This window comes from Bos taurus, chromosome 24 (assembly GCF_002263795.3).
Source record: "Bos taurus isolate L1 Dominette 01449 registration number 42190680 breed Hereford chromosome 24, ARS-UCD2.0, whole genome shotgun sequence".
NCBI lineage: Eukaryota > Metazoa > Chordata > Mammalia > Artiodactyla > Bovidae > Bos > Bos taurus.
The window spans coordinates 47,545,012-47,567,476 of NC_037351.1; the positions used below are offsets into that span (position 1 = coordinate 47,545,012).

General features: G+C 38.6%; 1 protein-coding gene across 5 annotated transcripts in view; it reads right to left on the minus strand.

The window, feature by feature from the left end:
- The window catches only part of SMAD2 (SMAD family member 2), a 90,542-nt gene that overhangs the window by 52,214 nt on the left and 15,863 nt on the right, over window positions 1-22,465 (minus strand). For 4 of the 5 annotated variants that reach the window (XM_024984267.2, XM_024984265.2, XM_059880811.1 and 1 more), the window contains exon 2: window positions 6,168-6,456. In XM_024984267.2, the coding sequence (XP_024840035.1) occupies window positions 6,168-6,403 (236 nt within the window). In that variant the 5' untranslated portion in view covers window positions 6,404-6,456. 5 annotated transcript variants of the gene reach the window in all.

The following is a 22,465-nucleotide window of genomic DNA, read 5'->3' on the forward strand; positions in this document are numbered from 1 at the left end:
CTGGCCCATGGGAAACTTCTACGGATACAGAAGCAGCTCAACCGTTCTCTTACTTTTTTTTTAGGCTTTTTCAGGTGACAGTCAAGTACCAGTCTATTTCCCACACCTCAATTCAAACTGAGGAGTTCCCTGACGCCCCTCAATCTGGATAAAAGGAGAAGGGAAATGCCAGAGCAAAAACCTACTCTCTCCAAGTTTTCATATGGGATCTCCCTCACGAACTCATTATCGTGGGAAGCAGGTCAGTGATAGGTTAAACTTAACAATACTTGTCTCAGCTAATCTTTCCTGCAATTCCTGCATAAATGGTATAGCACCTCAATTCTGATTGTAGGTTACTTGTAACCAGTTCTCACATTTGGGGGGGGTCTCTGAATACATATCATAAGAAGTCTCACTTTAATTAGCTGTTACAATTTTACTTCCAGGTAAGATATAAGCAGGTCATACATAGCAAGCTAATGTTCCCTGTTGCAAAAACTAGAGGGAAAAAGGTTAACAAAAAAAAATTTATTCAAAGACAACAGTGAGCACAGCGAGCAATTAAAGCAATGAGATCCAAACGAACAAAGACTGAGAGAAGAGAAAACACTTTCTGGTGAACAGAAAACTGTCTGCGCCATTTCCTTCCCTGGAGTCACTTGTACATTCCAGGTACGAGCTGAGCACCAGGTTCAGTCTGGGAAAAGAAACTCTAATGAAGAAAATGAACACGGCCAAACCTGTGACAATCACAAGATTCTCCTCCCTCAAAGATGTCTGCCTAATTTTAAAAATGCAACCATCAGGAGGATCAAGCACCAAACTCAAATTATGGAAGAAGAGTTGATATGAATCTCCCACAATGCTAATGACGGAAATAAATAAATAAAAGGTATGTGCCAGTGCAGACTAAAACAAATTAAAATGGCAACCAAGCCTCAACCCAGATCAGCCACGAAGATTAAAGTGATCAGCCTGTCTACCTAAGAAAAAGTTAATGACTCTTTGGGGAAGACATCATTTGTAGCATCTATAAACATGGCTGCAATTTTTTAGATGCGTATTATTTTAGCTAGGTTGATTCTAGGCAGTTAAGTGAATTTTTCAAAGCAAAATACATCAGGTGAATGGGACAAGAAAAGTGAGGATGATGTTTACTGTAATGAGTGTTAAATTTAAAATTAAATAGATAATAATAAATCTGGGTAATAATTCTGTAATTTTATAAAGGAACCTAGGTTCTAGGGCAGGTATGTTTTCTCTGATAAGGTAAATGATAAAAATGCCCCATGGAAGAATGTATTATATACACACACAAAAGGACTTTGAATACCAGGATCCTACAGCATGTGCTACCTCAGAAAAAATAAAAATGTAAATGTAGGCATCAGATAAAAGTTAAGGATCTTAACAATGTGTCTTTCAAACTGTGTTTCACAGGAGCCTAATGAAGTGTTCATCAGAAGTGCTTTCACAACTTATACACAAATATTGCAGACAGAAAATGACAAGCTGGATGCTGAGGCTGATAGTCTCAAAGTTCTAGTTTGCATTTATACACTGTTTCACTGTTTTGACTAACTGATTTTATATTTTAATAGTTATACTAAATCATGATAATTATCTGGCAGAAGTGTTTACTAAGCAAAGACGGACAATTATAATTCAATATGAGTTCTCTGAGAAAACCTGGAAGGAAAATGAAGACATGGAATACCTGGGAACATTTCAAATAAATCATATTCATGACTATAGTGCTTTATAGCTTATAAACCAATAGTTATAGTATTTCAAAAGACCCCAAAAGAGTACTGTGAAAGAACTCAAGATAGTACTGACCCCTTTCACAGATGAAGAAATAGTAAAAAATACAGTTACACGCCTCAGGATTCACATTCATCAGTACTGAAGCAGCTTACAAGTCACCAAACTTAAAATTCAGAGTTCTTTCTGTCATAGTACTCCATGTATATTATCTCACACACACATCTATGTATGAGGGAGGAAGAATCATTCTTATTTTCTTCCGAAATAAAAAAGCACTAATTTAAGAAGAACAGAAGGATACTATAGTTCAGTTTTTAAAGACTTTTCTTTAATTCTTTCTGGGTTATCCAGAGAAGCAAAAGAGTAGGAATATGAAAATAAAAATAAAAGCTGACAATCTGCATAAAGTTTACTTCAATTACTCTGATGCTTTAAAAATTTGGAAGATGGAAAACAAAATCCCAATGTCAGTGACAGTATTAATGAGATACTCAGTATCCTGGAAGGATATATAAGACAGTAGTAATACAACAAGGTGAGGATATGGGTGATGACAGGAAGGAGAGGGAGGAGTTTTCCCGCTGTATAATCTGTGTTCGAATTTGGAATCATGTACAACACATACATACTAAACTTTTATCTTTTTAAGGAACATACTTTTTAAAGGAAAAAATATAAACACGTGTATAACATGTTAAGAAAATGAAAACATTGTTTCTCTGTAACAGGAAAGTTGACTTAATTTAAAGGATTTTAAAAAATATATAAGAATAGTCTAAGTATTGCCAAAAAAGTTCTTCTTAAACATTTAATTGTGCTGACTACAAAAGTAAAGCATACCTTCATAGATAAATACCAGGGAAAAATTATAGGACATTTCTCTTTTTAGGTAATCCATAAGTAATCACTATTAACAATTTGGCATTACTTCTTCTAAAGTTTCAAGATTAAGCATTAACATTTTTATACTTTATCAACTTATGAAAATTCCTATTCCTAATTTGTTAACATGAGCACTGGATTTTATAAAAAAGCTTTCTAGATCCATTAAGATCAGAGCTTTCATAAATACGAATATGCAGTGTCTCATATTAATGGACCTCCAATAGGTCAATCATACTAGCATTTCTGCAGTAAACCTTACCCACTCATGATTTGGTGGTTTTGTTTTTATAATTTGAGCTTTTTTATTTATAATTTTTGGATCTATTTTTACGAGTAAAGTTGGTATAAACTTTACTTTGCTATTCAATTTTACTTTACCATTCAATTCTGGTATAAAATGAGTTATGTAAGTTTCCTTTATAGTTAAGGGAATTATGGGTTATGATTGGATTTATCTAATTCTTTGCTATTAAAAACAATGCTGAAGTGAACACCAGATATCTTTGACCATATTCCCGACTGTTTCTTTAGGATGAACCATCAAAATGTCATAAATGGTCAAACACAAAGTATCACCTTAGGAAAGTCCTTATAATTGATGTTTATAAAAAAAATTCTGTATTCCTGCTTATTTACGTACAACGACCATTATCAAATTAGCATTCAGACCTCATAGCCTCCTGTTTTTAACTTTACAAGCTCTCCATCTCCACTGCTGTCTGGATTTTGTTTTTCTGTAGATAATATGCACTGAAGGCCAATTTTTCTTCTTTTGACTGATTCGTTACCTAAACATCAATTGCCATTCTGATTTCTGACTGAGTTGTCTCGCGATGGAAAAGCTTCATGAAACTTTATTCATACTATTCAGCTCACTGTAGCTTAGTAGGTTAAGTTTTACCCATGAATCACTTTGTGTCCCCACATACAACAGTAGGAAGGAAGCAGTGACACATATGTGCAGCTACAGCTATCGCTTTCTTCAGAGACAAAGTGATGAAGGCAGAGCTAATTATATGAGGGGGATGGGAGGGACATAAAGTCAGGTCTGGGTTTCTTTCTACCCACAATTTAGTCCCACTCTAACATCAGCAGATGGAAGCAGAGGGAAAGAAACGGTTGAGAGTCAACGAGACACTAACCATTTAAGAATATCTGCCATTTTAAAAATTAAGTAATTTATGCTTCATGTTCATCAATACATGATGAAAACATCAAGACATCAATACCTAAAGGTATTTTATTAACAACTCAGTTGCAATTTTAAGCTAACAGACTTACAGTAAATCCATTTTGCATTACATCTTAAATAATTTTGCTTAAGCTGCGGTTTGGATTCCTCCACAATGGGCCCTTTCTGCACCCACTCTCCCTGTTTTACAGTTGACACCATGACGAGTTGACCAAATGTTTAAGGATATTCAGGAGTTAAGAAATGACTAATAACCTGATACAGTTTTCAACTATTAACAAGAAAGCAAACTTCAAAAAATATATGGTTCCAAACAGTACAAGAAACTTAAATTTTTTGATAACAGCCAATATTAAATCTACTTTTCTTGCAGTATTAAAAAAAAAACAAAAAACACCAAATTAGACAAGCAAGTTTCTAAGCTTCAATGAACTTTTATTAAAGAGTGAAAAACAAGATACTGGACAATCAACACTTCACTTTCATTAATCGGGTAAAAGTGTTGGGGGAAAAATCTTTAAAGAAAAAGAATGTAAAAGAAAAAAAATCTCTGAAACTAGTGTGTAAAATGAAAAATGGACAAGAAGGAAAAGAAATCTGACAAAGGGGACGTCCACGGTTTAAATACAAAGTCTATACATTTCAATCAAGAGGCTGCTACCTACTGAATCTCCTTAAGAGGCAGGACTGCACGACTCTCCTTGCAGCTCCGCTCCGTCAACACTTCACTGCACTGGCAGCAGAGCCTTAAATGAAGCCGTGCAGAACCACGGCCCCATGTCTTCCTGGACCGGACCGCACCGCTCCCTTGGATGAGGAGGAAACATACTAACCAGTCTCCCACCTCCACTCTTGACAGTCTCACAGCCCTTTTCCTCACGTCTTTCCTAAGACTCTCTGATGTCTCCCCCCTCACCCAATCCCCAGAGCTCAGTGTGAACGGCCAGCATGGGATGCAGCGCTTCCTCACTACCATGCAGCCTCTGAGGCAGGCCGTCTCCCGTCTCCTCCCCTACACTCCCAGGACTCCGGTGAGCAGCCCTCCCCACCCTCCCCACCTCCACTCTGGGTGAATCAAGCTTCTCCTAACTACATTCCTCCTTAACATCCATCCAACTCGGCCACCAATCTTTCTTCAGGAGGAAAATTTTCACAAGCTGCAGAATAGGGAAGGCTTCCCACTTTGGACACAACTCCCTGAGCATACATCTTTCAGAAAGCCTACTGTATGTTATAAAACTATCTTTCTTGTTTTTTCAAGTTTACCTCCCTTACTAGGAAGTAAGCAACTCAACAGCAAAGACTATATGTTGATATTAACAACTGTTTACTGAATTGAAATGCCAGGCATCTATAAATATTTCTAAAATGAAAGAATAAACCAGGAAAAGTGACACTTACTTAAGAAATACATGAAACAAGCAAGGTAAAAGAAATGGATAATTAATCTACCAAACAAGGCAGGAAACATTCTGTTAGTATTTGCAAGTCGATAGGCTGGTGTTACTAGGTCTATTATCAACAAGCATCCACAGTGTATTTCCCAAAACTCATTAGAAACATGTCAAGTAGAATGGCTTCACGTGCCATGTGCTAGCCTGTGTGTGTGACACTGCAAACAGTCATTTTAGAAAATGCGATAAACTGACACTCCCTCACACTCTGTAATGTGCACAACTATGGCAGGACAAATTAGAACCACTTGCTACTTTATTTTAAAACACTGTTTCTGAGAGTGGTACTACTCTGAAAACGATTAAACGTACACTAATAAAACTTCAACCTCTTAGGTAACACATCCTTCTAATACAAGAGGCAGGTCTTCAAGACAGGTTCTGACCAACTACGACACACAGGAAGCTGTCTTACATACGGTTCTTTGTTAGAAGTAATGTTGTAACTCAAATAAAAACTATACAAAATTCATCACAATGTGAGCTGTCTCTGTTAACTCCTTACTGAAGTTTTGACCAAAGGAGGAGAAAATGGCCAGTCACTACTGCGCTAGTGATAGAAAATATTTGACTCTTTATTCAAATTCGATCACAGAAATTACAAAAGTATACAATGAAGCATTTAGGCAATGAAGGTAAACGAAGATAGTGAAGATAAAAATACAATCTAAGTATTTTATTTTGCTTGATTAAACCATCTCACTGTTCAAGAAAATGATATATAAGTCTTAATGAGTCAAAATTAATGTGATAGGTTAAGAACAGCTATCTTATTTTAATAATCACTACTGACTTGAAACTAAAAAAATTTCAGTAACGTTCCCTTAGATTCCTTTAAGCAACTTTCAACAGTAAGGCCCTCAAATTTCTTATCTAACAACACTTACCTTGGTATGGTAACACATTTAGTATTACAATTCTGAGTGGTGATGGCTTTCTCAAGCTCATCTAATCGTCCTGTTTTCTTCAGCTTCTTCACCAAACTTTTAACTGCTTTCTCACACCACTTTTCTTCCTGTCCATTCTGCTCTCCTCCACCAGCTCCTCCAGATCCACCAGCTGACTTCTTCCATCCCAACAGTCTCTTCACAACTGGTGGAGTGAATGGCAAGATGGACGACATGTTCTTACCAAAAGCGGTGGTCCACTCTAAGAAAATATCCTCCTTAATCTAACCTAGAAGAGACACCGAAAGAATAGTTTAGAGGCTAACTTTACGATCAACCACTAGTTTCAGCACAGTACCAAAAGGCAATTATGAAACAGAAATTCAAATTATTACTTTCACAACAGACGTTCAAAAGTTATCTTTTTCACCCTTGAAAATATCTTTACTAATTTAAATGAACTGTGAAAAAAACAAATTCTTCTAAAAACAAGACAATGTTGTAAGTGGATAAATGTAATACTTTTGCAAGTGAAACCTTGCATCTTTATCAACACTGGACAAGTTTCTCATCACCCATGTGACTTTATGTTTAATTTTTAATGGTATCAATAAAACATTTCACCAAAAGAAAGTTTTCCTCACCTTTTGGCATTTCAATCTATTCTCAAAACTTGTTAACAAAAGATACTTTTTAATTTACAAGCCCAACAACCCCAAAGTTTTAAACTTTCATAGCGAAGTATCATAAAGGAAAATCTAAAGTTAAAACAATGGAAAAGGCATCAAGTGTGAAGTAAACAAGAAGGAAGAAATAAAAGTAAAAAGAGTCTGTGAAGAAAAGACTTGGTTCACTTTTACCATTCCCTGAGAAGACTTTTAATTAAGCTTCTTTTAAAAAAATGTTCATTTTTATCTAAGTAACAATATGTATAGGGAATAAAGTCAAATACAGCTCCTCTTCCTACACCAAGGTACAAATTCCCTAAAATCTTTTAAATTTATTCTTGCTATTTATACCTCAGTAATGACAGCCCTTGAAATATCAAGTTGAGATATACTTATCGACTTTTCTACAGGAAAATCAGGATTTACACCACAGCCACTTGCTTTCCTCCAACTTTAAAAATAACCATCTCCCAACTGTAGCTTTGTACCTGATGATATGAGCAGTAAACTACTGTATCATCATGAGCTCCTTTCTGTACAACTCTCTTCCCTACAGCTAACTATGTTAGTTTTCCATTTGCCCAGTTTTCTAAGCAGCTACTGCAAATTCTTCCCACACTCTCCACAAGCCCCTCAATTACAATTTAATGTCAATGGCTTTAATCTCAAAGTAAGACATAAGATAATTTGCCACTTGAGGACAGAACTGGAGAGTTCAGATTTGAGAAGAATGGAAAATATTTCAAAATCTAGCTCTGAGAAATTCAGTAGAAAATCCAACTACAGCAAAGTGAAATAACAAACTTTATCAGGTATTTGCTAGATTATATACCAGAAAGTATTCCATAAAGGAGTTCCACTTCTAATTAGGATGTAAAAGATCACAATAGATCATCACTTTCACCCTAACAATCCAAACAAGACAGAAAAAGATATAAAATCATGGTTTTTCTGAACCCATCAGGAAGTTTAAGATGCAAAGTAACCTGAGTGGAACTAAATTCCAAAAAGTGTGTCTTGATAGAAAAAGGAACCCACAGATGGTCTCTTCCCTGGTGGAGCGGCTATGGAGGAATAATCCCACCACAGTGAGAATAAGCAGAAATCAACCTAAATTTTAATACATTTTAACAGCAACATGTAAGCTGACAAGATATATTAGAATTCCAAGGATTCCACAGAACAAGTCTGCACTACTCAACCACTCAATCCCACAGACCTGCACCAAGTATTGGCCAAAATGTGCCAAAGGGCAGAGGACAAGGCTGGAGAGCTGAGCTAACCCAAGAAGCTAAAGGTCCTCCTCAAAGGCCTTGCAGAGGAGAGGTAAGAGAAATTAATCCAAGAGACTCCAGACATTGAGCTAGGCTGAGGTGGGACAGGAGAGCTGAGACAAGAACTTCTACAGAGATACTCTGTAAATTGAACTACCAAGGCTAGGGTAGGAAAGGATTGCTGAGAGAAAGCACTGGAAGATGTAAGAGCCTGGGGCAGCACTCCAGAATCACAAGAACCCAGAGAAAAGCAGAGAAATCACCCACAGTTCAGAAAGCTGATGGCTCAGATACAAAGCATAGGGAGAGAACTAAAATTACAATAAGACAACAAATCTTATAGAATGTGAAGTCTTAACCCTACTCTTAAAACACTTGAGCTTATCAAGCTAAAGTCGCAAACAAGCCGAGAACTAGGTCAACTACACACACATCTTATCACTTAGCCTCACAAGAAATGATGGGCCACTGCATTGATTTTACACAAACATTCAGCATTCACTCAAAAATTACAAGACAGAGAGAGTAGCAAACCACTGTCAAAAGAGGACAGTATTAATATAATCAGATCAGAGGTTCTAGATTTGGAGATTATCAGACATACTTTTAACTATGATGAAAACTGATGGAAGAGACAGCATGAATAACGAAATAGAGATTTTCATCACAGACACCGAGCTATAAAAAAAGATCACGGGGAAATGTGAGAAATGAAAAATACAATATCAGAAATTAAAGATCTCTTTAGATGGATTTAGAAACAGACAAAAATAAGCAGTGAATTTGAAGACAGGCCAAATTAAAGTGCTCAGATTTAAACACGAAGAGAAAAAAAAAGTGTGGAAAAAAATCCCAGAACATCCAACATCAAATGTGAACTTGGGTTTAAGTGGAGTTAAGTGGAGTATAACTGGGGTCCCAGGAGATGAATGGGACAGAAAAAGCATAAGAAGAGATAATGGCCAAGAACATTGCAAAAATGATACCAGACATCAACCCACAGATGCAAAGGAAACAGCTAACAGTCAATCTGCTGAGTATTTCAACCTACTGAATATTAAAGATAAAAGATAATGGAGAGCTCCTCCCCGTTAAGCGGCCATCTCACAGGAAACAAAGGCTTCAGCCAGGAGAGGAGATGAAGGAAAGCCTCCCACTTCCCAGGCCCAGGGGAAGATCCCCTGCCTCAGAGGGAGGAGCAGAACCCCATCTGGGAGGGTGGGGGGAGCCAAACCTACTTGTGCACCTGCCACGCGACAAGCGGCTCACGTGTACCATCCCTACGGTCTACTCCTAGAGGAAGGCAGGAAAGAGCCCCCCCACCAGCAGCAGACAACGTGCCCTGATGCTGAGGAATGAGTACAAAGAAAAGCTGTCTGAAAACGCTTCCTAAGACCTACTTGACTTCACACTCAGCATGCCTGGCTCTAGATGAGTGACCACACCATCGTGGTTATCCAGGTCATGAAGACTTTTTAAATATAGTTTTTCTGTGTATCTTTGCCACCTCGTCTGCTTCTGCTAGGTCCTTACAATTTCTATCCTTTATCATGCCCATCCTTGCATGAAATGTTCCCTTGATATCTCCAATTTTAAGAGATTTCCAGTGCTTCCCATTCTATTGCTTTCCTGTATTTCTTCCCATTGTTCACTTAAGAAGACTTTCTTATCTCTCCTTACTATTCTCTGGAACTCTGCATTCAATTAGTGTATCTTTCCCTTTCTCCCTTGCCTTTTGCTTCTCTTCTTTCCCAAGCTATTTAGAAAGCCTCCTCAGACATCACTTCATGGCAAATAAATGGGAAAACAATGGAAACAGTGACAGACTTCATTTTCTTGGGCTCCAAAATCACTGCAGATGGTGACTGCAGCCATGAAATTAAGACACTTGCTCCTTGGAAGAAAAGCTATGACAAACCTAAACAACATATTGAAAAGCAGAGACATCACTTTGCCGACAAAGGTCCGGATAGTCAAAGTTATGGTTTTTCCAGTAGTCATGTATGGATGTGAGAGTAGGACCATTAAGGCCGCTAAACACCAAAGAACTGATGCTTTTGAAGTGTGGTTTTGGAGAAGACTCCCGAGAGTTACTTGGACAGCAAGGAGATCAAACCAGTCAATCCTGAAGAAAATCAGCCCTGAATATTCACTGAAGGACTGATGTTGAAGATGAAGCTTCAATACTTTGGGCCAGCTGATGCGAAGAGTCAACTCATTAGAAAAGACCCTGATGCTGGGAAAGACTGAAGGCAGGAAGAGAAGGTGACGACAGAGGATGAGATGGTTGGATGGCATCACCGACTCAATGGACATGAGTCTCAGTAAGCTCTGGGAGATGGTGGAAGAACAGGGAAGCCAGGTGTGCTGCAGTCCGTGGGGTTGTAGAACAGTCAGACAAGACTGAGCGACCAAACAACAACTTCAGACAACCACTTTGCCTTCTTGCAGTTCTTTTCCTTTGAAATGGTTTTGGTCACCACTTCCTGTACAATGTTACGAACCTCCGTAACACTGTAGTTCTTCAGTCACTCTGTCTACCAGATCTAATCCCTTACACCTATTTGTCACCTCCACTGTACAACCGTAAGGAATTTGATGCAGCTCATACCCGAATGATGCTGTGGTCACTCACCTAGAGCCAGACATCCTGGAGGGTGAAATCATTGGGCCTTAGGAAGCATTACTACAAACAAAGCTAGTGGAAGTGATGGAATTCCAGCTGAGCTATTTAAAATCTTAAAAGATGATGCTGTTAGAGTATTGCACTCGTATGTCAGCAAATTTGGAAAACTCAGCAGTGGCCACAGGACTGGAAAAGGTCAGTTTTCATTCCAATCCCAAAGAAGAGCAATGCCAAATAATGTTCAAACTACCATACAACTGTGCTCATTTCACATGCTAGCAAGGTTATGCTCAAAATCCTTCAAAGCTAGGCTTCAACAGAATGTGAACCGAGAACTTCCAGATGTACAAGCTGGATTTAGAAAACTCAGAGAAGCCAGAGATCAAATTGCCAACATACACTGGATCATAGAGAAATCAAGGAAATTTCAAGAAAACATCTACTTCTGCTTCATTGACACTAAAGCCTTTGATTGTGTGGATCACAACAAACTGGAAAATTCTTAAAGAGATGGAAATACCAGACCACCTTAGCTGTCTCCTGAGAAACCTAAATACATGTCAAGAAGCAACGGTTAGAACTGGACAAGGAACAACAGACTGGTTCAAAATTCGAAAAGGAGTTTGACAAGGCTGTATATTGTCACCCTGCTTATTTAAGTTCTATGCAGAGCACATCATGAGAAACGCTGGGCTGGATGAATCACAAGCTGGAATCAAGACTGCTGGGAGAAATACCAACAAACTCAGATATGTGGATGATACCACTCTAATGGCATAGAGTGAAGAGGAACTAAAGAGCCTCTTGATGAAGGTGAAAGAAGAAAGTGAAAAAGCTGGCTTAAAACTCAACATTCAGAAAACTAAGATCATGGGAACTGGTCCCATCACTTCATGGCGAATAAATGGGGAAAAAGTGGAAACAGTGCCAATTTTTCCAAGGAGCAAAACTGGTTTACCAGTTTAAAAAAAAAAAAAAAAAAACCAAGCACCTCATTTACAGTATATAAGAAAAATCCTTATGATTCTCTTAACTGATGCAGGAAAAGAAAAGCATATGACAATGCTAATTTAACATCTATTGTTGTTTAGTCACTACGCCGTGTGTGACCCTTCTGTGAACCCATGGACTATATGGGCCACCAAGCTCCTCTATCCATGGGATTCCCAGGACAGAATACTGGAGTGGGTTGCCATTTCCTTCTCAGCAATCTTCCTGATTCAGGGATCGAACCTGAATCTCCCGCACTGGCAAGCCGGTTCTTTACCACTGAGCCACCACAGAAGCAATTTAATATCTATCCACGATCAAAAACTCTTAAGAGAATTAGAAACATAGATTAGCAAGAAGTTCTTCATTCTGGAAAAGGATAACTATGAAAAACTACAGCTGGCAACATATCTAATGATGAAACATTAAGTCCCTTTCCCTTATGACTAAGACAAGGATGCCCACTGCCACCATTTCTATTCAATAACGCACTGGATGCTCCAGCCACTGCAATAAGGCAAGAAAGAAGTAAAACACATAAAGACTGGAAAGAAAGACGTATGTTCTCTGGTGATATGACTGTCTCTATTGGAAACTGCATAAAAATCTATAAAAACACAGGTAAAATTAGTAACTGAGCCAGTAAGGTTTTATGATAGAAGGTCAACATATAAAACTAACTGTATCTCTACATACAAGCAAAGAACAAATGGAAAAGGAAATTTAAAGAAATACAATACACAACTGCAACAACAAAAAACCTACAGGTCCATCTAAATTAAGATACTCAGGACCTTTATACTACGAAATGCAAAATACTGCTAAGGTAAATGAAAGAAGACTGAAATGAATAGAGACCATGTTTATAAACAGGAAGACTCAATATTATTTAAATGTCTATCCTTCCCAGTTTGACATACAAATGCAAGCCCTGTTGAAATTTCAGCAGGATTTTTTTTTTAAAGAAACTGATATGTTGATGCTAAAATTCCCATGGAAACAGGAGATCTAGAACAGTAAGACCAATCTTGAAAAATGAATGATTTTGGAGGACTTATACCACCTTATTTCAAGACTTAGTAGTCAAGATCATAGAGTAGACATAAGAAAAATAAACAGAGTGAAATACAAGAGTTCAGAAATAGACACACACGTATTCAGTCAACTCATCTGCTAACAAGTGAAGTGAAAGCCACTCAGCTGTGTCTGACTCTTTGCAACCCCATGGACTATACTGTATAGAATGGAATTCTCCAGGCCAGAATACTGCAGTGGGTAACCTTTCCCTTCTTCAGGAGATCTTCCCAACCCAGGGACTGAACCCAGGTCTTCAGCATTGCAGGCAGATTCTTCACCAGCTGAGCCACAAGGGAACCCCAATACTGGGGTGGGTAGCCAATCCCTTCTCTAGCAGTTCTTTCTGACCCAGGAATCGAACCAGGGTCTCCTGAATTGCAGGCGGATTCTTTACCAACTGAGCTATCAGGGAAGCCCTTGCTACAAACATTACCAAGGCACCAAGTCAATCTATTTTCAACATTTTTTCAACAACATGGAAAACAGTAAGCCTCAATCACTATCTTATACCATTTTCAATGTGAAAGGAAAATCTTATCTCCAGAGGGAAACAAAAAATACTTTTATGTCCTTAAGATATAAAGAGCACTAACCATAAAAGAACTGTAAGTAACACAAACCTCATCAAAACTTAAAATGTTTGCTTACCTAAAGACACCTTTAAAAAAACGAGTAAGTCACAGATTAGAGAAAAAATGTTATAAATATATTTGGCAAAGGACTACTATTCAGAATATATAAAGAACTGAAAGTCAAAGAAAAACATGAACTCTGTTTCTTAAAAAAATAGGCAAAAGACAAATTACAGATATTTCATGAAGAGGATACAGGAGTGCAATAAGCACATTAGGAGATGTTTAACATCAACATTCTTCAGAAAAATACAAGTTAAAACCACAATGCATTTCACATCTAAAATGGTTTAAAAATACTCTGACACCACCAAATGCTGGTGAAGACATAGAATCTACTAGTTTGCTATTGCTGCTACAACAAATTATCACAAACTCAGTGCCTTAAAACAATATAGAGTTACCGAAATGAGTTTCAATAAATTAAAGAAAGTCTAAGTATTGTCAGGATTGGTTCCTTCCGAAGAGTCTAAGAGGAGACTTTGCTTCCTTCCCTTCAGCTTCTGTTGGCCTCCTGTATCCCTCGGCTTTGCCCCGTTTCTCCATCTTCGAAGCACATCACTCCCATCTCTGCCTCCGCTTTCTGTAATCAAACGTCCTTCTACCCTCCTATTAGGACACTTGAGATTACATTTAGGGATCATCCAGATATTTCCCCAAAACCTCCACATCTCAAGATCCTGAACCACACCTGGCAAGTCCCTTCTGCCATATTAAGTAATATTCACTGGTTCTGGGGATTAGAACATGGGTGTCTTTGGGGACCATTACTCGGCCTGACATGTGTAACAGGCGGAATGCTCACACCCTATTGACACAAGTGTAAAATGGTTCTGTGCCTTTGGAAGACTGGCAAGCTCCTACGAAGTTCAATATACATCTACCCTATATCAAAATAATTCCACTCCTAGACATATGTTCAAGAAAAATGAAAACTTAGGTTCACAAAAAAGAGACTTGTACAAGACTGTTCACAGCAGCCATAGTCACAATGGCCCAAAACTGGAAATAGCCCAAATACCAAGAAAACTGAAAAAAAAAAATTAAATTGCCGTATATTTGCACAATGGAATACTGCTCAGGAACAAAAATGAGCAAACTACTTATACACTTCACAACACAGATGAATCTCAAAATAATCATGCTGGGAAAAAAATAATAAAGTTATTATTTAAGAACAAAATATACAAGATATACACTGATTCCACTTATGACTTCTAACAAGTGGGGAGACTAATGTAGTGACAAAAGTCAAAATAACTGTCTCAGGAAAAGGTAGGCGCACACAGCGGAATGCTTAGCCAGAGGCACAAATACTTTTCTGGGGTGATAAAATTGTTTTCTATCATATTTTGAGAAGTAATTACATGTGAGTACACAATTACGAAAACTCATAGAACTGAAAATTTAAGGTTTGGGCATTTGTCACATGTAAATTACAACTCAAAAAAATTAAAAAGCACCTAAACAAATACACTAAGAAGTTCCAAATAAACAAAGTTAAAAGGATTTCTTAACCAAAAACTTACCAAACCTTCAATATGCCAACTCATACTAGAAGTTTCAGAAGCGAGGCAGTGACAGCTGCCCAACAGTATAAGGAAGCCTGCGTGTGTCTGCCCACACCCAGAGGTGAGCCTCACGAGCGCTTCTAGCCGTATGCTGGGGACAGGGACAGGTGAGGTCGGGGGAGGGGCTGTTGTCTAAGAACAAAAACTGAGAGCCCAAATGACATCCAGTCACAGACTTAATTGGGGCAGTGGTGGCAAGGCTGCTGTACAAGGGGAACACATTTACTATTCAATAAATAAGTACAACTCTCAAAAAAGGACTCTGAATTCTCCAAAGGTCATTCTCAAAAATGATCTTCCAGCTAAAGATACTGAGGCCTCGGTATAGTTTGCTAGAAAATAAAGGTCACAACCTAATTATCAATTATTATAATCATATTCATTCCCCTCAAAAGGAAAAAACAATTAAGTCCCCAACCTAATTCAGGAGACTGTCCCAAGGGTCCCAAATTTCATAAATTTACTTGGCCATAGTAACTTTTTTATAGGGACGTCTCTGGAATTCTACATAGCAACACTGCCCCGACGTCCTTGATAGCCCAACTGTGATTTAGATGCTAAAAATTTGAAAGAAGTAAAAAAATAAGATTATGTGACTTCCTTTAAAGTTTTCCCACTGTGAGGTAAATAAAGAACAATGAGAACTGCACAGTAGATAGCACCATTAAGCTGTACATAGAGTGAGATGCTGTAAAAGTGCACATAAATAAGCATACATACAAATGCTATATATTATAGTATACCAGAGTAAATATTATAATTGAAAAATACTATAGCATATAAAACCACAACCTGACAAAATAAAGCAGACACATAAAACTTCACCAAACACAGGTAGACATTTACAAACCAAAGCAGACATTTGCAACTAACAGGCAGCAAAAAGCATATTTGGCTCCATTTTAAACTCTGCTGAGTTCCTACTGTGTGTCACAAAGCACGCTCTAGTGGAGCCAGCTGCATAAGCCTCAATATCATGTGACAGTCTTATCCGAGCACTGAGAATATGCTTATTAATTCAACCTCTGGAAGGGAGACATATCACAAAAGCGACAACAAAGCAGAAGTGTGAAGAGAGAGAGAGAAAACGAACAGCAGGCAGCAAGTTCAGTATGTTTGAGAGACAGGAAACGTTTTAGGAGTTACAAAAAAAGAAGAAAAACAAATGCAGGTATTGCTGGAACACAGAGTACAAGGAAGCAACACAGTAGGAGAGAGAAAAAAGCGAGGCCGGTCCAATTTAAAACACTGAAGACAGAAGTTACCGCTAATATTAAGAGCATTACTTCAGTGATTGCACAAACAATTCACATGTGTTTCTGGCCAAGTGGATACGGACAGTTTAGGGAAAGGGAGGATCTGAAGATAATGGTCACTAACCAGTGTAAACCAAGCAGCACGGAATAATGCATTAATCACTATTCAGAACACAGAAACAGAGGCCAATCTGAAAACTAAGGTTACAGGGTCTGTATTAACACATGGCCTTACTCGTGTTCATCACATGACCGGGGGTAGCAGAAAACACAGCAGAGGCTCAGCAGAGGGTAGTCAGTGGAGGAGAGTGCACACCCAGGCAAGGCACAGCACGCAGCCCTGTGGAGAAGGCGTGCGTTCAGAGGACCCTCCAGGCACCGTACAAGCTCCACACCCATTTTATCCTTAGAACAACTCTTATTCCTAAGTAACAGGAAAGAGCCCTGTTCCTTGTGAAAAACTGCCAGAACAAGCAAATACAACAAGATGCTATCTAAAAGTGCCTATACCTTTAGTTCAATTAGTTCAGCCATAAGAATTACAGCTAGGAAAATGAATAAAAATCAAACTTTTCTATTACCAGCAAAATGAAAGGGATTCCCAGCGTCAGGAAGAACCTGAGTAAACAGGGTCTCTGTTTCACTTTTGTTAGGAAAAATGTTTCTTGTGAGTTAAGCTGTATTCTTAGGGATCTGAAAACTTTCTATAAAGTCTTTTATAAAACCTTTTTTCTTCATGGAATTGAAAACATGAAAAGTTTAAGCCTATTCTGGGTCATCTGAATGACTTCATGACCTAGTACGGCCATGATGTCAGTGCCCCATGTCTTAGAAAGAGCAGTTATGATCACTTTGGAACTACGTCATCACTTAAAGTCACCAGTCTTAACTTGTCATGTCTTAGTAATCATGGCTGGTTAACTCCTGGCTAATTATCTCTGGAGAATTTTTCAATTATGCAATAAAATAATTTTTTCAGTAATGCTAATATAATTAGTTGGGCATTTTAAATAGCTAAGGTATCATATATTTAGCCAAAAGTTTTGAAATGTAAACAGATTGAGTTTAGGTTTTTGTAAGATATCGATTTCTGCATGTTCCAACTTGAGGACAAAATAGAGTAAGAAAACAAGAAAATTAATTTATGATCAAGTTATCAAAATATGAATGAATCTTTTACATCATACAGATTTCCTTCAATAGTGTGGTAGCAAGCTCTGTACTCAAGTCAGAAATGTTTTTCTCAAAATCTGCAAGAATTGAAAAGTTCAGATACTAACCCTGCTTCTAATTCCAACTGTGATACTTACATAGTGCAAATTTCAACAGAATAGGAAAATTTCACTTCACAGCCATAGAAGAAAGCTTATCAAGTGATATTTTAGTAAAACTGGGATTCCAAGATTACTCACTGGAAAGTTTCAGTTAAGAAGTCTGATTATCCCGAACTAGCAAATAAAGCCAAGTTATTAATAACTGTAAAACAGTTTTGCAAATGGCATTCCCTACATTTCTTCAGTCTTCAATTTGCTATTGTTCGTATACTGTTTTTTATTACGATAAAAAACCCTATCAACTGAATGTGTATTACAAAAAAAAACACCTCGAAATCCTCAGAATGTTATTTTATTTCCTTACATTGTCTTTTAACATACAAATTTATACTTAAATCAAAATCTTATGATACAATTTTGTTAATTTCTAAAGAAATCTCTTTCTACATTCAAATATAGTAGCAAACATTTACTAAGTGCTTACTCAATGACACAACACATTAGTCTAACAGGTAAGCATTAACTCATTTAATTCTCTTAAGAATTCAGTGGGGTGGGTACTATTATTTACAAATGAGGAATCTGAGACACAGATACCTTGATTTTTTAAAGATACTGCTCCTTCTAGTTATTCTTATAGTTTACATTTGCTTTTCACATTTAGGTTTTAACTTAGCAGGAATTTCCATTTAAGGGGTGAGATGGTAATCTCAGTATCTCCTTTAAGGATACCTATCTTAAAGATATGTGTGTGTGTGTGCATGCTCAGTCTCTCAGTTGTGTCCAACTCTTTTCGACCCCATGGACTGTTAGCCCACCAGGCTCCTCTGTCCAAGGGATTCCCCAGGTACGAATACTGGAGTGGGTTGTCATTTCCTCCTCCAGGGGATCTTACTGACCCAGGGATGGAAACTGCATCTCCTGTACTGCAGGCGGATTCATGACCACTGAGCCACCTGGGAAGCCCATCTTATAAGCACCGTTTATTAAATTAGTTTATCTTTTACTAATTCAAAATGCCACTCCTGCCACATACCAAGTCCCTGTAAATAAATGTCTCACTGGGGACTTCATATTCTGCCCCCTGGCGGGCTTATTCACGCCTACACTCCTGCTACTGCTCTCAGGCAGATTTCGATATTTGAAAAGCGAGTCCTCCCTTACTCTTTTTTTTAATATGGATGTTACTTTTAATTTGATGGACTTCCCTGGTGGCTCAGTGGTAAAGAACTGTCCTGCCAATGAAGGCAGCTCAGGTTCGATCCCTGGGGTGGGAAGATATCCTGGAGGAAAAAATGGCTCCCCACTGCAGGAGTCTTCCCTGGGAAATCCCCTGGACAGAGGCGGCTGGTGGGCTACACCCACAAGGCTGCAAGAGTTGGATGCAACTTAGTGACTGGGCTTCTCCAGTGGCTCAGCTGGTAAAAAATCTGCCTGTAATGTGGGAGACCTGGGTTTGGAAGATCCCCTTGAGGAGGGAACGGCTACCCACTCCAGTATTCTGGCCTGGAGATTTCGACGGACAGTAATATAGTCCATGGGAGAGTCGGACGTGACTGAGAGACTTTCAATTTCACTTTAGTGACGACTTTTAATTTGATGTTGTCAAATTCCACCACAACCCTAAGAATTTTCGAAGTGTGATGAATTTGTATTAATTTATGACACTATGTTGGAGAAGGCAATGGCACCCCACTCCAGTACTCTTGCCTGAACAATCCATGGATGGAGGAGCCTGCTGGGCTGCAGTCCATGGGGTCGCTGAGAGTTGGACTCAACTGAGCGACTTCACTTTGACTTTTCACTTTCATGCATTTCCAGTGTTCTTGCCTGGAGAATCCCAGGGACGGGGGAGCCTGGTGGGCTGCCGTCTCTGGGGTCGCACAGAGTCGGACACGACTGAAGCGACTTAGCAGCAGCAGCATGATACTATGTATTCTTATTTATGCAAATGAAACATTTCCACTTATTTTGGACTTAATACCCATCAGTAAGCTAATTTTCTGTATAAAGGTGTTACACATCTCATTAAATTTACTTTTCCCTCCAGTTATCTTGAATTTTATTGTGGCTAGAGTGTTTATTTTTTTAAAAAAATAAGTATTTCAGTCATACAAAAATATATATTTAAATACCCCTGGATCTCCCATCCAGCTCTGTCAACTCTCAGCATTTTGTAGTATATGATTAGATATAAGACATGACAGATGGATTTAGCTCAAGTCTCCTATGAACACCTTTATTATCCCACTGTCCTTCCTCTTGCTTCTCAAGAGATAGCCATGATTTTGACTTTCCTCCATGGTCATTAAAAGGTTTTGATACACATGGTATCCGTAACAATAAAGTTTTGCACACTTCCATAAATTTGTGTCAAGCTTTGACACTGCTCACGTCACTTCACTTTTTTCATTCATTATTAGAACTGTTCATGCCAATACATAAATAATCTTCAACTCTAGGGCATTCATTTTAGCTGTCATATAGCATTCCACTGTATGACCCCAACAGTTCAGTGTCTGCTGCTGCTGCTGCTGCTGCTAAGTTGTTTCAGTCGTGTCCGACTCTGTGCGACCCCATAGACACCAGCCCACCAGGCTCCCCCGTCCCTGGGATTCTCCAGGCAAAAACACTGGAGTGGGCTGCCATGTCCTCCTCCAATGCATGAAAGTGAAAAGTGAAAGTGAAGTCGCTCAGTCATGTCCGACTCTTGGCGACCCCACGGACTGCAGCCTACCAGGCTCCTCCGTCCATGGGATTTTCTAGGCAAGAGTACTGGAGTGGGGTGCCATCGCCTTCTCCAGTTCAGTGTCTAGTCTGCTTCTAAAGAGGAGGTTGTTTCCAATTATCCACTCTTACAAACTCCCATCAGTAAGTAGTTTGGCATGTAACTTCTCATTCATATAGGAGAACTCTTTAAGGACAGAAGCTTCTGAACTTCCTGATCAAAGAAGAAACCCCACAGCAAGAAAAACGGTTTCTCACTGTAGCCTCACACACACACTTAAAACAGGCATTTTTATTATATGTTACCCTCTGCCATCTAAATTGAGGGTTGTGAACTACCGATGACTATGAAATCAACTTAGTTGATCCTGAGCAGTATCTTTTTTAAAAGAACAGAAAAGAAAAAAATAAAAACAGAATATGTAGAAAACAGATCATACTCGATTTCAAAATTTTTAATTCAGCCGGTGTCTCGTATATCAATATATTTCCCACCATGGGTCTGTAAAAAACATATGAAAAACAATGCCTTAGGACATATACCAACGAGTGGAAATGCTGCCTGGCAGGACATGCACATATACATCTTTACCAAGTACCAACAATATGATTACACTAATTGTCATTCCCACCATGAAAAAATGAGTTCCTATTTTACCATCATCAACACATTATTTGGTCCCTCAAACTTTCATCAAAAGCATGAGTGCAACAGAGGGGAGGGCTGTCAACACTTAGCATCTCCCCAATTACTAAGAAATTTGAGAATATTTTCATGTTTACTGACTTTTCAACTTCCTGTTCCTCTGAACCATTTGTTCACATTCACCATCTTTTTCTTGCCCCTGTGCTTAGTCACTCAGTCGTGTCCAACTGTTTGCGACCCCACGGACTGTAGCTCACCAGGCTCCTCTGTTCATGGAATTCTCCAGGCAAGAATCCTAGAGTGGGTTGTCACTTCCTTCTCCAGGGGAACTTCCTAACCCAGGAATTGAATCAGGGTCTCTTGCATTGCAAGCGGATTCTTTACCAGCTGAACTACCTGGGAATTCTTCATATAATCATCTTTTGTTAATTACACAAGCCACATATATCTTCACCTAGCAAGTGACTTTTAATGGTCTTTTTTTAATAAAGTATTTCACTTTAAAGTGCTCAAGTTTATCAGTATTTTAAATCATGTATACAAAGAAATAGAGAAAAACAACAGAATAGGACTAGAGATCTCTTCAAGAAAATCAGAGATACCAAGGGAACATTTCATGCAAAGATGGACTCGATAAAAGACAGAAATGGTATGCACCTAACAGAAGCAGAAGATATTAAGAAGAGGTGGCAAGAATACACAGAACAACTGTACAAAAAAGATCTTCACGACCCAGATAATCACAATGGTGTGATCACTCACCTAGAGCCAGACATCCTGGAACGTGAAGTCAAGTGGGCCTTAGAAAGCATCACTACGAACAAAGCTAGTGGAGGTGATGGAATTCCAGTGGAGCTATTTCAAATCCTGAAAGATAATGGTGTCAAAGGGCACTCAACATGCCAGCAAATTTGGAAAACTCAGCAGTGGCCACAGGACTGGAAAAAGTCAGTTTTCATTCCAATCCCAAAGAAAGGCAATGCCAAAGAATGCTCAAACTACCGCACAATTGCACTCATCTCACATGCTAGTAAAGTAACGCTCAAAATTCTCCAAGCCAGGCTTCAGCAATATGTGAACTGTGAACTGCCAGATGTTCAAGCTGGTTTTAGAAAAGGCAGAGGAACCAGAGACCAAATTGCCAACATCCTCTGGATCATCAAAAAAGCAAGAGAGTTCCAGAAAAACACCTATTTCTGCTTTCTTGACTAAGCCAAAGCCTTTGACTGTGTGGATCACAATAAATTGTGGAAAATTCTGAAAGAGATGGGAATACCAGACCACCTGACCTGCCTCTTGAGAAACCTATATGCAGGTCAAGAAGCAACAGTTAGAACTGGACACGGAACAGACTCGTTCCAAATAGGAAAAGGAGTACGTCAAGGCTGTATATTGTCACCCTGCTTATTTAACTTATAAGCAGAGTACATCATGAGAAATGCTGGGCTGGAAGAAGCACAAGCTGGAATCAAGATTGCTGGGAGAAATATCAATAACCTCAGATATGCAGATGACACCACCCTTATGGCAGAAAGTGAAGAGGAACTCAAAAGCCTC